Source organism: Vigna angularis, chromosome 3 (assembly GCF_016808095.1).
Source record: "Vigna angularis cultivar LongXiaoDou No.4 chromosome 3, ASM1680809v1, whole genome shotgun sequence".
NCBI classification, from domain to species: Eukaryota; Viridiplantae; Streptophyta; class Magnoliopsida; order Fabales; family Fabaceae; genus Vigna; species Vigna angularis.
The window spans coordinates 42,023,103-42,038,263 of NC_068972.1; the positions used below are offsets into that span (position 1 = coordinate 42,023,103).

The window sequence follows — 15,161 nt, forward strand, 5'->3', positions numbered from 1 at the left end:
TAAATATGACAAATTATTACCCAATAATTTTCCTAGAATTAATAACGTAAATAATTTAACCATAAATAATTCAAATTAATCAAAATAAGAATTACCGGTCAAATTAAGCACAATTATGAAAAATAGGAAAATACTGGACAATTAAGCACAATTCCCTAACTAATTTTAGCACAATAAGCTAAGTGTAGTGAACAAAATATTGACTCATCACTTTCCTCTCATCTCAAGACCATTTCTCACTTTCTCTGCAACCATTTTTCTCTCTCGTGCAACCATCTTCCCACACTACCACCGCTGTCGTTGGAGAATGCCACCGCTGTCATTGGAGAGCGCCACCGCTGTCGTGGGAGAACGCCACTGCTGCTGTGGGAGAACCACGCAGAACGCCACCGCTACCGTTAGAGAGCGTCACTACTGTTGTTGGGGAGCGCCACCATTGCCATGGGAGAATGCCAACACTACCGTGGGAGAACCATGCGGAGTAGTGCTGCTGTCGGGATGCTCAAAAACTAATTGGGGATTTTTCCCAATTTTAGGTTTCTAAAACAATTGGAGAACCTAAGTAGAGCCTTTGGTTTTGGTTTTGGAATGAATCGATTGTTGTTTTGACTTAGGAATGAAGAAAGTTTGATAAACACAATTAAAATCTAAGGAAACCGAAGAAGGGGAAAGAGGAAGAAGATGAACCAGATCAAGATGTTTACCAACGACTTTTTCCTTCAGTAATTACTGACGAATTTTGTGGTAATTACCGTCGAATTTGGCCTCCGATAATTATCGACGGCCATAATAATCCGTCCATAAATATTACCGACAATATTATTATCGACGGATCAAACTCCGTCGGTAAGCCATAAAAAAATGACATTATCGACGGATTTTGGACGTTTTCGTCGTCAATAATAATTGTTTTTTTTAGTGATACCATATATTATTAATCTAGAGTTTCATATTTAAAGATAACAAATCTTCTTGTACAATTTTCATTTTTAATAAGTCTCCTCACATTCATTTTTTTTATTCAGATTCACATTTATAAATTTCATCACACCTAACATAAAAAATAGAATAGGTATTTTAATAAGTGATTTTAAGTTGAAACTTGGAATGCAAATTGTGTCACGAGAAAGAGAGGTTATCTTTCATAATTGATGATTTTATCACAAATACCTTTCATAACTTTTAGTCCTTGATAAAAGTATCGCTTGTTTCCAAAAACTAGTTTATTTATTCTGACTTTCAAGATATCTAAAGATCATGCGCTGTTATAGATTGTGATTACAGAGAGTTTCCTTTTTAGAGGCATCTTTACTAAAATTACATTTTCATAAGAATTATCCATAAAGTCGTGAAAAATAATTTTACTGATTAAAAATCATTCTATTGAACTAAACCACCCAGTTTTATTAAGTGCACAAATGACATGACGATAGTAAAGAAACATGCAGGCACAGAAAAGGAAAGACAAAATTCAGACTTGTTACATTAGGAAAGGAAACATACTTCCAATCCTAATGTTACATTAAAGAGAAAGAAAACAAAAGTTGGAAATGAAAGCCTTATTGAGTGTGACGAGGCTAAGGTGGTTGATGCATGAGAGTGAAGGCTAGTTTAGCTCACAGGCAAAATGCCTCGAAGAACTGGCCAACCATCAAGGATAGGCCTGACATCACCGACAAGAGTGTCATCAGTTTTACCTGGGCTGAAATTGATTCTCACATACTTGTCTCCTTTGAAAAGGTAAGCTTCAGGCTCCTTATGAGAAGCAAAACATACATCAATTCCTCTTTCAAAGATGGTACCTTTCAGGACAGGAAAGCCATCACCGATGTTGCGAATGTTGCCAACAAGCTGCTTCGAATCATAGGCTATGCGAACATACTTATTGCCCTTGAATAAGTAAACTTCTTTTCCTCTGGTTGATCTAAATGCAGAGTCTATGCCATCCGCAAACACCGTGTCTCTGAGCACAGGAAACATTTCAGCAATTGTGGTAGGACCTGCAAGTATCTTGTCATTTGTTGTACCTGGAGCATAGTCTATGTAGGCACAGTTGTTGCCAGAGAACACATATGCTTCACTCCCTTCAGTGTCAAAGGAACAGTCTATTCCAGGTTCTGCAAATGGTGTTCCTGCAAGTGATGGAAAACCACTACTAATCAAACGCAGATTAGTCAAAATCTTATCATCTGTTTTCCCGGGAGTGTAATGCAACCTCATATACTTGTTCTTGGCGAAGAAATACACTTCATATTCTCTTGATGAACGAAATGCATCATCGATGTAAGGAGGGTTTGACATTTTTCTTAACAGAAGAAGAGGGACTAAGGTAGATATAAAGAGTGCAAGAGAGATATATGATTTGATTTCGGTATGCTTACATTCCTCTCCATGCCACTTATTTATACTGTTGGAGTGAGAATCTTTACTTAGTATTGGAAACTGCCACGAATACACTGAGTTGTACGCAAAGCACGTGACAAATATCATCAATCATGTCAAAACAAACCAGCCTATTAAATGTAATCGGTGGTGCATGTCCTTTATGTTGGCTTCATCTAACTTTATTATTGTAATATTAAATGGCAAACGTGTTGAGATTCTTTTATGCTTTTAATCTTTCTGAGGGGGATAATGTTAAAGCGAGGGGTGACACGTAACCTTAAAAGCCACCAAATTGAAACACGTAAGAAGATGTTATCTAAATTATGCATGTGCTTTTGTCATTACATAAACAAATGTTATGAGCTTCTTGTCTTCTGCACTCTTATCGCAGCTTCCAATACATTAATACTTTAAGTGTTATTTAAACCGTTTGCTGTAACGCCCCTTAATAAGATGTTACTTAAAATAGATCAAACTACAAACGTTTAAAACATTCTTGTCCAAATACAGATTTATTTATTTTTTTAAATGCGGAAGCAAAGCATTACTTATTATATGTTCTTACATCATATTGAAAACACATATTATTTGTCTTTTAGAACGATAAAAATTAAACACGCCGATAAATAGCAACTTAAAGAAAATCCCAGACAAGTTTTATTTCCCAGCACTCTCGTTGAGCTACTCCATTCCAGTAACATCTGCAATATCATCTGCTCCCGTACAAGTACGATCATTGCAGGTGGAAACCAAAACCACAACATGCAAGGGTGAGCAACCAGAAATATCATATTATACACAGATCATACAACAAAAAAAAAATCACAATAACATATATTGACGTGAAAAATATCACCACAATCTATCCTTTCATAATTCAATGTCGTTTTCTTTATATTTTCGTCCTCACCACCTGTTCTCAATAACAATCGATTATCCTCTGGGGAAAACCAATCCTTCTTCACATTTCGTCATCACAACCTGCTCTCAATAGCGGTGATGAAAATCGTTTCCCATCGTAACTTCATACATGTCTTCCCTGACTCCTCAAGGACTAACGAGTAAACACATTGGTACTACGCGTACAAATGCACTATACTCAGCACGAGCCGAAGTCATGGGCGAGACAATCACCTTCTCACGTAGAAGAAGTGATACTCAAATTTCTGATCTTCAAATCTATAATCGTATCGAATTTCTCACACCTTTTCTTTTCTTTTGTTACAAAAGAACAAGTAAATTAACTTAATCTACTATATGATTGCCAATGAACTTAATTAATCGCGCTCGATCACAATCTGATACATGTTCTCAATAACGTGTATAAAACCAACGAAATATAGGCCACACAAAATAACCAACAATTCTCAAAACATATTTTAAAATACTTTTTCTTTTTAAATCCCAAAATTTACTAATTTCACATCCCTGTCCAGAAATTAAAATTTCTGGCGCACCTCCTGAAATTACTAAGTTCACACCCCCTGCCCAGAAAACAGAATTTCTGATGCACCCCCAGAAATTATTAAGTTTATACCCCGTGTCCAGAAAACAGACTTTCTGACGCACCCCCTAAAATTACCAAGTTTACACCTCCTGTCCAGAAAACAGAATTTCTGGTGCACCAGAAATTATTAAGTTTATACCCGTGTCCAGAAAACAAAATGTCTGGAGCACCCCCTGAAATTACCACATTTACACCCCCTGTCCAGAAAACAGAATTTCTGATGCACCCCCAGAAATTATTAAGTTTATACCCCTTGTCCAGAAAACAAAATTTCTGGCGCACCCCTGAAATTACCAAGTTCAGTCTTCTTCCTAACCCACTTACTCACTCATTTCTTCCACTAAAAGGAAGAGAAAACTTACCCCTTCACACCTCATACACTCTAGATTTAGAGTGTAAGAAGGTACCCCACATGGAAAACATAAAAACATAACTTGAAAAATTACAAATATAACAAGGAAACACATATTAAAGGTATACCCCATGCAAAACATATAGCAAAACTATACCTCATGCAAAACATATCAAGCTATACCCCAAGAAAACATATGTCAAAGTTATACCCCATGCAACCCATATATCAAGTTATAACCAAGAAAAATATATATCAAAGTTATACCCCATGCAAAACATATATCAAGCTATACCCAAGAAAACATATATCAAAGTTATACTCCATGCAACACATATATCATGCTATATCCCAAGAAAACATATATCAAAGTTATACCCCATGCAACACATATATCATGCTATACCCCAAGAAAACATATATTAAAGTTATACCCCATGCAACCCATATATCAAGTTATAACCAAGAAAATATATATATATAAGTTATACCCCATACAAAACATACATCAAGCTATACCCCAAGAAAACATATATCAAAGTTATACTCCATGCAACACATATATCATGCTATACCCCAAGAAAGCATATATTAAAGTTATACCCCATGCAACCCATATATCAAGTTATAACCAAGAAAATATATATATATATATAAGTTATACCCCATACAAAACATACATCAAGCTATACCCCAAGAAAACATATATCAAAGTTATACTCCATGCAACACATATATCATGCTATACCCCAAGAAAGCATATATCAAAGTTATACCCCATGCAACACATATATCATGCTATACCCCAAGAAAACATATACCCATTCCCACCATTCACCAAATCACAACTAAATAAAGCAAGGCAAGCTCCCCTTACCTCTTGTTGTAGAAATTTTCTAGAGTTTTCTTTGATGTTAATGAAATGACCACAAGCTTCTCTCCTCTTGATGTACCCCAAAGTCACTCCACCCTCTTGGATCCTCTTTGAAACTCTACTAAGAGTAGAAGAACAAAGTCTCTACACCTCTCTTACTAGTGTTCTGTTTTTTTTGTAAGAATAGTAGCAAATGTTTTTTTTTTCTGACTCACAAATTAAGCTAATTTAAAAGCCCCTCCTCCTCTCTTTTCTAATCAACTTCAGACTAAAAAAAATAATGCCCACAACAAAACAACAATAGGTGAGTCCCTCCTATGCCTCCAAAGTCTTTACAAATATTTCTTTGCTCACTACAAACCCAAACATATCAGACACGGGTTTTGTTTTTTCACAAAACCACCTCTCCAATCCCATGCAAAAGCACATAATACCAAACTCCTTAAAGGAGGTAAAAAACAAATACACTACCTTCTCCGTGAACAACCATTCCTAGAGTTACAAAAAAATTCTAACTTACTCTCACTTTAATTTTTTTCTAGATCTAACTATGCATGGAAGAAACAAGAAAGAAAGAAAAAAAACAAAGAAGAACAACCCCTTCTGCATAATTCACGTTCACAAGATCAACATTTCTTTTTTTTTTCTCTTTCCTACATCATGTGGGCCACACATGTCAACCAATCATAAAAAAATGGAAATTGTAAAGCTAAGAAGTGTCTAGATAAGAATCGAACTCATGTTCTCTAACATCAATATATATTCACTGACCACTACACCATTTCAAATTTGTTGATAATTTAATGCAAACAATGTTACTTAAGCCTTATTTAATATAAATTTCGAAAATGAAGTATAAAAACTAATATTAACTAATTTTTATTCACTTTCTCAATACTTTCTACAAACCAATACATACTACACTTAAATATTTAGGATCACAACCAGAAAATAAAATAAAATAGAAAAGTTTTTATATTTTTCTATGGATCTTACATTTGCTGTTTGCCTCATTACATAAACACCATAAGTTGTCGTTCTATTCATACTACCACAACATAATTTATATATATTACAAATTAACCGTGTTTTACATTCAATTGGAAACAACTTTGAATGGCTATAAAGTTATAGAACAGAGAGACATAAATAAACCTAAAACTGCTCATTGGTACACCTATACACAATAATAATGTGCTCCATTGCTTCTACGATATGATAGTTTAATTAATAATATAGAATCAATTATTGCATAACAATATTATATATCAAATTATTGAAATAAATATCCAATGTTCATCTGCAATGCAGTAGTATATTTTCACGTCCCATGCATTTCACATTAGGTATTATTTTATAATTTGTCCTCGATCAAAACGCTTAGTAAGAGTACAACATGGAGTAGGCAATTACTTTAAATATTATTTATATAATATAACGATTTCATAGTTCACATGTGTATATCGTATAAACGTCTGTATTATTTTATTTCATATGTTAGTTCTCATTGTTAATGATATATTTTTAAATACTGTGATAAAAAAAATCAGAATGAGGTAAAGATGGAAATTTTAAAACGTGAGGAAGGGATTAGATTGAGGTCGAACTTCCTCGAAAAACAAAGCAAAACTACAAAACTCATTGTCGAACTCAAAACAACATGCCATTAGAGTGTAATATATACTGTATAAAGTATAAGGTAAAGTAACTGTGACACTCTTCTTCAACTTTGTATTGTAGCACTTAAACATGCTATGCATAACAACAACCATGGTAGACGATTTAATGGTTTTATTTGAAATACAGGAAAACATTAGAAGCACCAAGGGTGTCGTCAGGAAGAGAAGAAAGATATTTTCAATTTTTAGTCGCACAGCTTTTTTTGTGTTTAATAATATATATATATGTGATGGAAATTTAATATAAATATTAAATTTATATTTTCTCTTTAATTACCTAGGAAAAATATGAGTAGACGCATTTGATTTTGTTATTTGTTGGAATTTAAAAAATAACTGCCATAATATATAAATTTTTCAAAGGGAAAAAGGTTTGAAATCCTTTGTTACACGAAACAACACACTTCTTATACAAGAACGGAAAACAAACATCCACACTTATTACAAACAAGCATCATCAAATCCTAATTTTAGACTATGAAAGAAATGGAAGCAAACATTGGCTATGGAAGACTTATTCTTATGATATTATGACATCTGTTTGTTTTATATCAAAGCTCATCATGTTGATCAGGATAAGGTTGTTCATGATCAGAGTGAGAATGAGCATCAAGTCCTTTATTGTCACGAGGAAGAATACCCTTAAGACATGGCCAACCATCAAGGATAGGCCTCACATCACCCACAAGAGTGTCATGAGTATCACCTGGGGTAAAATTGATCCTTACATACTTCTCTCCTTTGAAAAGATAAGCTTGACCTTCCTTATGAGAAGCAAAACATGCATCAATTCCACTTTCAAAGATGGTGCCTTTCAGAACAGGAAATCCATCAGTGATGTTACGAATGGTGCCAATGAGCTGCTTTGAATCATAAGCTATGCGACCATACTTATTGTTCTTGAATAAGTAAACTTCTTTGCCTTTAGTTGACCTAAATGCAGAGTCTATACCATTCTCAAACACAGTGTTTTTCAAGACAGGAAACATGGTTGCAATTGTCATAGGACCCGAGAGTATCTTGTCATTTGTAGTTCCTGGAGCATAGTCAATGTAGGCACAAAGTTTGGTGGAGAAGATATATGCTTTGCTAGCTTCAGTATCGAAGGCACAGTCTAATCCATATTCTCCAAACGGCGTATCAGCAAGTGATGGAAAGCCATCACAAATCAAACGAAGATCAGTGAGAATCTTATCGTTTGTGTCTCCAGGAGTGTAATACACACGCACATACTTATTTTTCAAGAAGAAATAAACTTCATTTGGTCTTGATGAACGAAATGCAGAATCTATGTAACTTGGTACCTCTACAACTTTAGTAGTATACCACTCAAGAGCAGCATCGTTATCAGCTTCCAAGGCCTGTCTTTTCTCTCTCATAGGCGGATAAGTTTCTTCCGGCAGGTATCTGTTTGTACCGTCCTCATCTCTGTAGTAGTAAACAGGGATATAAATTACTACTTGATTGTAAGGAGCGGACTCTGGATTGAAATTCCTGTTTATGACCAATCTTGTTTCTCTCCGTAATCTCGGATACCTGCAAAATATAATAGTTATTACTGTTACTGATGGATAAGATGAGTTTTTGATTGTAAAAATACCAAGAGACATATGTAATATTCCAACCTTGATCCGGCTTCACGTGTTGCTGTGAATATGAGACAAGATCGAATGTACTGAGGAGCAATGCCTCCAACAAAGCAAACTTCAGCTTGAGAAACGTATGAGTATCTATCCCCAAGGGTGACAGCAACCCAAATGCCACCGGGAGCATATACTTCATAGCGATAAAATTGAATCTGAGAGCCTGGTGGGAGGACTTGGGTGGAAGGGGTTGGTTGCCATGCATTGTCGAGAGTGGTGCTGACAAAGACATGTGTTGTAGTTGGAGGCCTGTTTGAATCAAGAGGGGCACCTGCATGTTCAATGAAGTCAAGCAAATCATAGTAAGTGTTGTTGGGAGTTTGTCCCTGTGGCCATGCTTGGAACCCATTTGCAAAGATCTCTTGATAAGGCCTTCTGTCCCAACGATACACAGGCCGACGGATATCAAGATCTAGGTCACCTGTCCTGTATTCAACTCCTGTCAAGTTTCCTTGAACAACGTTGACTCGGTTCACATTCTCCAACAAATTTCGAGCTTCAGCAAAATCTTGTTGCCCCAGAGGCTGTGAGAATTCCGAGGAACATCCTCTGGATGGATCGTTTGGTGGAGGGATTGACATTTTTCTTCAGAAACTTAACAAAAGGATCAATAAGGTAGATAAATGGAGTAGAAGAGAGAGATATGATTTAGTTTGAGGATGCTTACCTTCCTCTCCGACGCACCTATTTATACTGTCATGGAGTTCCATCCTTCGCTTATTTCTTTCCTTACTCAGTATTGGAAACTACGATGACCACACTTATTAATTCATAAACCATGTTACAAATGTGTTATATGTGATAAGTTAGTTTTGTGTGACTGTTAGACTTAAAATTCTTCTTAAATGTTTAAGTCTATCTTAACGAGATTTAGATATATCTTCAAAATCTAAATGTTTCTCTTTGTTACCGTTTGGTCTGTTCAATCAAACTAAAAAATTATTTATTTATTTATCTCAAATATGTATCTACAGATTTCAAAACTAACTTTAAATTAACAACAACTAATTCAACTAACCGGTCATACTATACACCTCTTATATTTCAATTTTAAGAAACAAGAAATAAACAGGAATGTTATATGTTTATAGAAATAACATAAAATTACTGTTGAATTATACATAAAAAATAGATTTTTGAATCATTGTTCAGAACATGGCTCTTCCGGAAAAGGTTAAGCGTCGGTTTACACATAACCTAATAAAAAGCGACCATTCTTTCGGTGTCCTCTTTAAATAGTTTGTTAAATTAGTATTTTCTCTTAAATAAAGTGAAAACGTTTTAAAAAATTTTGGATATTTTTAATGGTTGTTGGGGCTGGCACTTGGAGATAAGGCTAAAGAGAGGTTTGACATGTAACCATAAAAGCTAATAAATTCGAACACGTAAACAAATGTTATCTAACTTGTGCATGTGCCGTATTTTTATAACATTTAATTATACAAAATATATATAATTTTATATTTTCTGTATTTTCTCACGTGTTTGGGACCAGCGTTCAATTTTTGTCCGATTGTTTCCTTTGTGATAAGATCGTAATGAAATCGAACTTCGAATTCTAAACGTGATAACATTTGTTTGTGGTCCAATTTCTTAGCTTTCAAATTAAGTGTCACTTACAAAAGTTATATATATATATATATATATATATATATATATATATATATATATATATATATATATATATATATTATAATAGCATGAATGAAGCTATTTATAATTTTACTTATAACCTAGATAGTTTACTTTAATCTTTCAAAATCTCCACAAGTCTAAAAGTGTAAATGTTTAGCAAATAAAGGAGAATGTCATGTATAAAAGTATTTATAAAATAATCTAAAAATTAGATGAGCAATCTTATTTATTAATTTTTTTTATTAATAAAATTTGTAGATAAATATCATAATTTGATTTTCTTTTACTTTCTTCCATTATCGTTACTATTATCACGTTTATCATATATGATTGTCTTTGACTCCTATTTCTCATTATTTTTTATATATGATTGTCTTTGACTCCTATTTTTCATTATCTTTTTATATATGATTGTCTTTGACTCCTACTTTTCATTATTTTTTTGTTGTTGTTCTCGTTACAGTTGTCTATTTCAATTATTCTTTCTTTTATGCTGGTTCTTCTCCTCTTCTTATTTCCATATATCTCTATATGATTTTGAATATATTATTAGATTTGACAAGAAAATTGATATCTATTTTACCGATTGTTAAATTTTCAAAAACTCAATTATTGATAAATTGTCAAATAATTCAATCATTAACATATTTGTTAACAAATTCTAAAAAAAGCTATTATTTGTTAAATGCAGTAAAGACACTCACGCTTGAAGGAAACAACACACTCTGATTTTATTAATGCATTGAGTGTGGCTTATATAAGCCTAGGAGAATAACAGAATGGATAAACTGAATGAAATGTATCTGCATATTTTGTGGTAAACAAAACCACGTTGTATGCCAACTAACCAATAAAAGCGGAACAGTACGGACTGGTTCTATAAACTTAAAACAATAAAACTAATGAAGTCACGTGACAATCCCTCCCTTAAGCTAGATGCATATGCATCTAGTTTATTTCACTGACTCGCATTACTCCAAGCATGTCTCGGAGCTTCTCAAACCTGTCAAGTTTCACTGGCTTTGTCATGATGTCTGCAACTTGATCTTCTGATTTGCAATAACTTAACTTCACAACTTCATCCCTTACAAGATCTCTGAGAAAATGGAATCTCACTGCAATGTGTTTGCTTTTCCCATGAAAGACTGGATTCTTAGACAGCTGAATGGTAGAGCTGTTGTCACAAAATATAATTGTGCTGGTTGCTTCTTGTTCTTCTGTTCCAAGCTGATCTAGAATTCTTCTTATCCAAATACATTGGCAAGCACAAGAAGCTGCAGCAATATATTCAGCTTCTGTGGTGGATAAGCTGACAATAGGCTGCTTCTTGGAGGCCCATGATATAGCTCCAGATCCAATCTTCAATACTAGACCTGAGGTGCTTCTGCGATCATCCAGATCCCCTGCATAATTACTATCCGTATAGGCTATAAGACTTGTGTTTCCTGTTTCTGTTTTATAAAAAATCCCATACTCTGTGGTCCCTTTTACATATCGCAGAAGTCGTTTTATTGCTGACCAGTGTGACTCTTTTGGATCTGCCATAAACCTGCTGATCAAACTTACTCCAAACATTAAGTCTGGGCGAGTTACAGTTAAGTACATGAGGCAACCTACTGCTTGTCTATACTGCATGGCATCCACTCTAGTGCCTTCCTCATCTTTTGATAGATTTGTCCCAGGAACAATAGGATTTCTTACTGAATTGCAATTTGCCATGTTGAATCGTGCCAATATTGTTTGAGCATATCTACGTTGACAAATAAAGAGACCAGCTTTACTCTGAATTACTTCTATGCCGAGAAAGTATCTCATTCTTCCCAAGTCCGTCATATCAAACTCCAGCATCATTGAGCCTTTAAATTGTTCACACATGCTTCTATCACTTCCAGTATAAATCAAATCATCTACATAAAGACTAACTATTAGGATGTTGTCTCCACTTTTCTTGGTAAACAAGGTGTGCTCACTGGGACATTTTTCAAACTGTTCTTTGACAAAGTATGCCTCAATTCTGCTGTACCAAGCTCTTGGAGCTTGTTTAAGACCATATAATGCCTTTCTCAATCTATATACTTTATCTTCTTTGCCTTCCTTAACAAAACCTTCGGGTTGTTGTATGTACACTTCTTCTTTGAGCTCACCATGAAGAAATGCACTCTTGACATCTAGTTGAAATACCTCCCATTTATGTTGGGCTGCTATGGCTAAAAGTACTCGCACGGTATCAAGCCTTGCTACGGGAGCAAAAACTTCAGTGTAATCCACGCCATACTGCTGTGAGTACCCTTTTGCTACCAACCGAGCCTTGTGTTTCTCAATATTCCCATGTTCATTGAGTTTTGTTTTAAAAACCCATTTGACCCCAATAGGTGTGATTCATGTTGGAGCATCAGTGAGTTCCCATGTTTTGTTTTTCTCAATTGCTTGGATCTCTGCATTCATTGCTTCTCTCCATTTTATACTTTGAGAAGCTTCCTTGTAAGAATGAGGATCACCTCCATGTTCAGCCAACATTAATGCCATGAGATCAGCTTCTTCAGAAAAATGGGTGTAATCTGCCATCCAAACTGGTTCTCTTCTCTGTCGCGTTGCCCTCCCTTGGACTTGTGTTGCACGTTCATCAACGTCCTCTCCTAGTGGAAGAATAGTTTCATTTGAGTTGTCATTTGGATCGCTCGAGGATACCGCGATCGTGATACTCCCATTTCCTTCCTGTTGTGCAGATCTTGAATCTTCTTTTCTAGCTTCAAACATCTGTTCATCCCAGTCCAGAACATCAGTGCTAGACGTTTCTTTTGGTCCTTCCCAGTCCCAGCTTTTGTCTTCTTCAAAGATGACATCTCGACTTATGATGACCTTCTTTGTTAAAGGATCAAACAATTTGTAAGCTTTGGATTCATCACTAACACCCAAGAACACGCAGCGCTTGCTTTTGTCGTCGAGCTTGCTTCGCTTTTGATTGGGTATGTGAGCATGAGCTACACAACCAAAGACTCGAAAATAATCTACTCTTGGCTTTTTACCACACCAGACTTCTTCGGGAGTTTTCTGTTCCACTGCTGAGGTTGGACTTCTATTTTGTACATGCACACACCATCTAGCTACTTCAGGCCAAAACGCTTTAGGAACTTGTTTCCCATTCAGTGTTGCCCGTACTGCATTCATGATTGTCTTGTTCTTCCTTTCAGCAACTCCGTTTTGCTGAGGCGTGTAGGCAGCAGTTAATTGTCTAGAAATTCCTTGAGTTTTGCAAAATTCTTCAAACTCCATTGATGTAAACTCACCTCCTCGATCGGTCCTCAGACACGTGATGCACATATCGGCTTCCTTTTCAACACTTGCTTTGAATCTTTTGAACATAGTCAAAGCCTCGGATTTTTCTTGCAAAAAGTAGATCCAAGTTTTGCGAGAAAAATCATCAATGAAGGTTAATATGTACCTCTTGTTGCTATTCGAGGATGGTGTGATAGGACCGCAAATGTCAGCATGAATGAGCTGAAGTTGTTTTGAAGCTCTCCATAAGCATTTCTTTGGTATTGGCTCCCTTTGCTGTTTGCCAATGAGACATGTTTCACAAATTCTGTTTTGGAATTTTAGTGGTGGAAGGCCTGTGACCATCTCTTTGCTTGCAAGTGTGTTTAACCCTCCATAGCTAAGATGACAAAACCGACAGTGCCATAGATGTGTTTCTTGATCGAAACTGCTATTCGTTTGCATACACATTGACTCTTTGGGTGTTGCACATGCTGTCACGTAAAACATTCTATTACTCTTCATTTTAGAGTGTATAATCAAACCTTTCTCTGGATGGAATATCTTACAGCTGCCTTGCTGGATTAAGATGGATAAACCCTTCTCTTGAAGTTGGCCTAAACTGAGTAAATTATTCTTCAACTCTGGGACGAGATAAACATCTGATATTACCTGAGTAAAACCATGTATTTTTACTCGGATACATCCTTTTCCAACTACTTTCATTGTTGTATTATTTCCAAGTTTCACAGTTTTGCATAGTCCTTCCTCAAAATCAGAAAACCATTCTTTGCTTCCCGTCATATGGTTGCTGCAGCCGGAATCTAGAAACCATACGTCCTCATGTGTGGTGTGATGAAGTTCTTCATATGCCACTAATAGAAGTTCTTCGTCTTCTTCATCAAGTTCTGCATAATGAGCCTGTCTCTCCCAATCTGGACACTCATATTGGAAGTGACCCAGTTTGTGACATTTAAAGCACTCAATGAGTGATTTATTCAGTGATTGTCTACCTCTTCCACGTCCTGTTCTGTTGCGGCCTCCTCCTCTAAATGCACCTCTGCCGCCCCTGCCCCTAGAAGATCCATTGTCATTTGTATGTGTGACCTTCAGAACGTGTTCTTCTATTTGAAAGTCTTGCATGCGCTGTTCATGCACCAAAAGACTGCCGTGTAGTTCATCTATGGTTAAAACATCCAAGTCATTTGACTCTTCTATCGAACATACAACATAGTTGAATTTCGATGTCAAAGATCTGAGTATTTTGCTGACAATGGTGTTCTCTTTCATTTCTTCACCATTTGATTTCATCTTGGTAACTATATGGAGGAGTCTACCTATGTAGTTGTCAACTGATTCTCCTTCTTTCATAGTATGTAATTCAAACTCTCTTCTTAGTGCTTGAAGGTTTGCTCTTTTTACTCGCGTGGACCCTTGATATTTTGTCTGCATGGAGCTCCATATTTCTTTTGAAGTTGATTTATTAATAATAGTTTCAAGAATTTCTCTGTCAATAGCTTGAAACAAGAAATTCTTGACTTTCAAGTCCTTGAGCTTGGCTTCTTCAATAATCTTCTGTTGCGCCTCTGTCAATACAGTTCCAGGTACAAAGACTGGAATACCTTCTTCAATAAGATGCCACATTTCCTTACTCCTTAGGAAGTTCTCCATTGTCATGGCCCAAAAATCATAATGGCCATCAAACTTTGGAATGGCTGGCTGAGCAAACTTTTCAGACGACATGGCTGGTTCACTGTCTGCACTACAGTGTTTCCACTCTTTACGCTCTCACCCCTGTATCAGGCCCCTTTTGGAGCTCTGGTACCAATTG

General features: G+C 35.7%; 2 protein-coding genes across 2 annotated transcripts; both read right to left on the bottom strand.

The window, feature by feature from the left end:
* Positions 1–1,341: 1,341 nt before the first annotated feature.
* Positions 1,342–2,385, bottom strand: LOC108325985 (albumin-2). The gene has a single exon (XM_017559172.2). It carries the CDS (start codon positions 2,299–2,301, stop codon positions 1,612–1,614), a length of 690 nt encoding a protein of 229 aa, XP_017414661.1. The 5' UTR covers positions 2,302–2,385; the 3' UTR covers positions 1,342–1,611.
* Positions 2,386–7,134: 4,749 nt separating this feature from the next.
* On the bottom strand, positions 7,135–9,177 carry LOC108325983 (uncharacterized). Its single transcript, XM_017559169.2, has 2 exons — positions 8,423–9,177; positions 7,135–8,333 (listed from the first exon to the last, which is right to left on the bottom strand). The coding sequence occupies exons 1-2, from the start codon at positions 9,019–9,021 to the stop codon at positions 7,349–7,351; spliced, it is 1,584 nt and encodes a 527-aa protein (XP_017414658.1). The 5' UTR covers positions 9,022–9,177; the 3' UTR covers positions 7,135–7,348.
* Between the last annotated feature and the right edge of the window lie 5,984 nt (positions 9,178–15,161).

What these genes read in the sequence shown, in the direction of transcription:
- LOC108325983 (XM_017559169.2), bottom strand. Translation starts at nt 9,021, where the DNA reads ATGTCAATCCCTCCACCAAACGATCCATCCAGAGGATGTTCCTCGGAA. An exon ending in ACACGTGAAGCCGGATCAAG is followed by an intron (nt 8,334 to 8,422) that starts GTTGGAATATTA and finishes TATATTTTGCAG; the next exon opens with GTATCCGAGATTACGGAGAG.
- LOC108325985 (XM_017559172.2), bottom strand. Translation starts at nt 2,301, where the DNA reads ATGTCAAACCCTCCTTACATCGATGATGCATTTCGTTCATCAAGAGAA.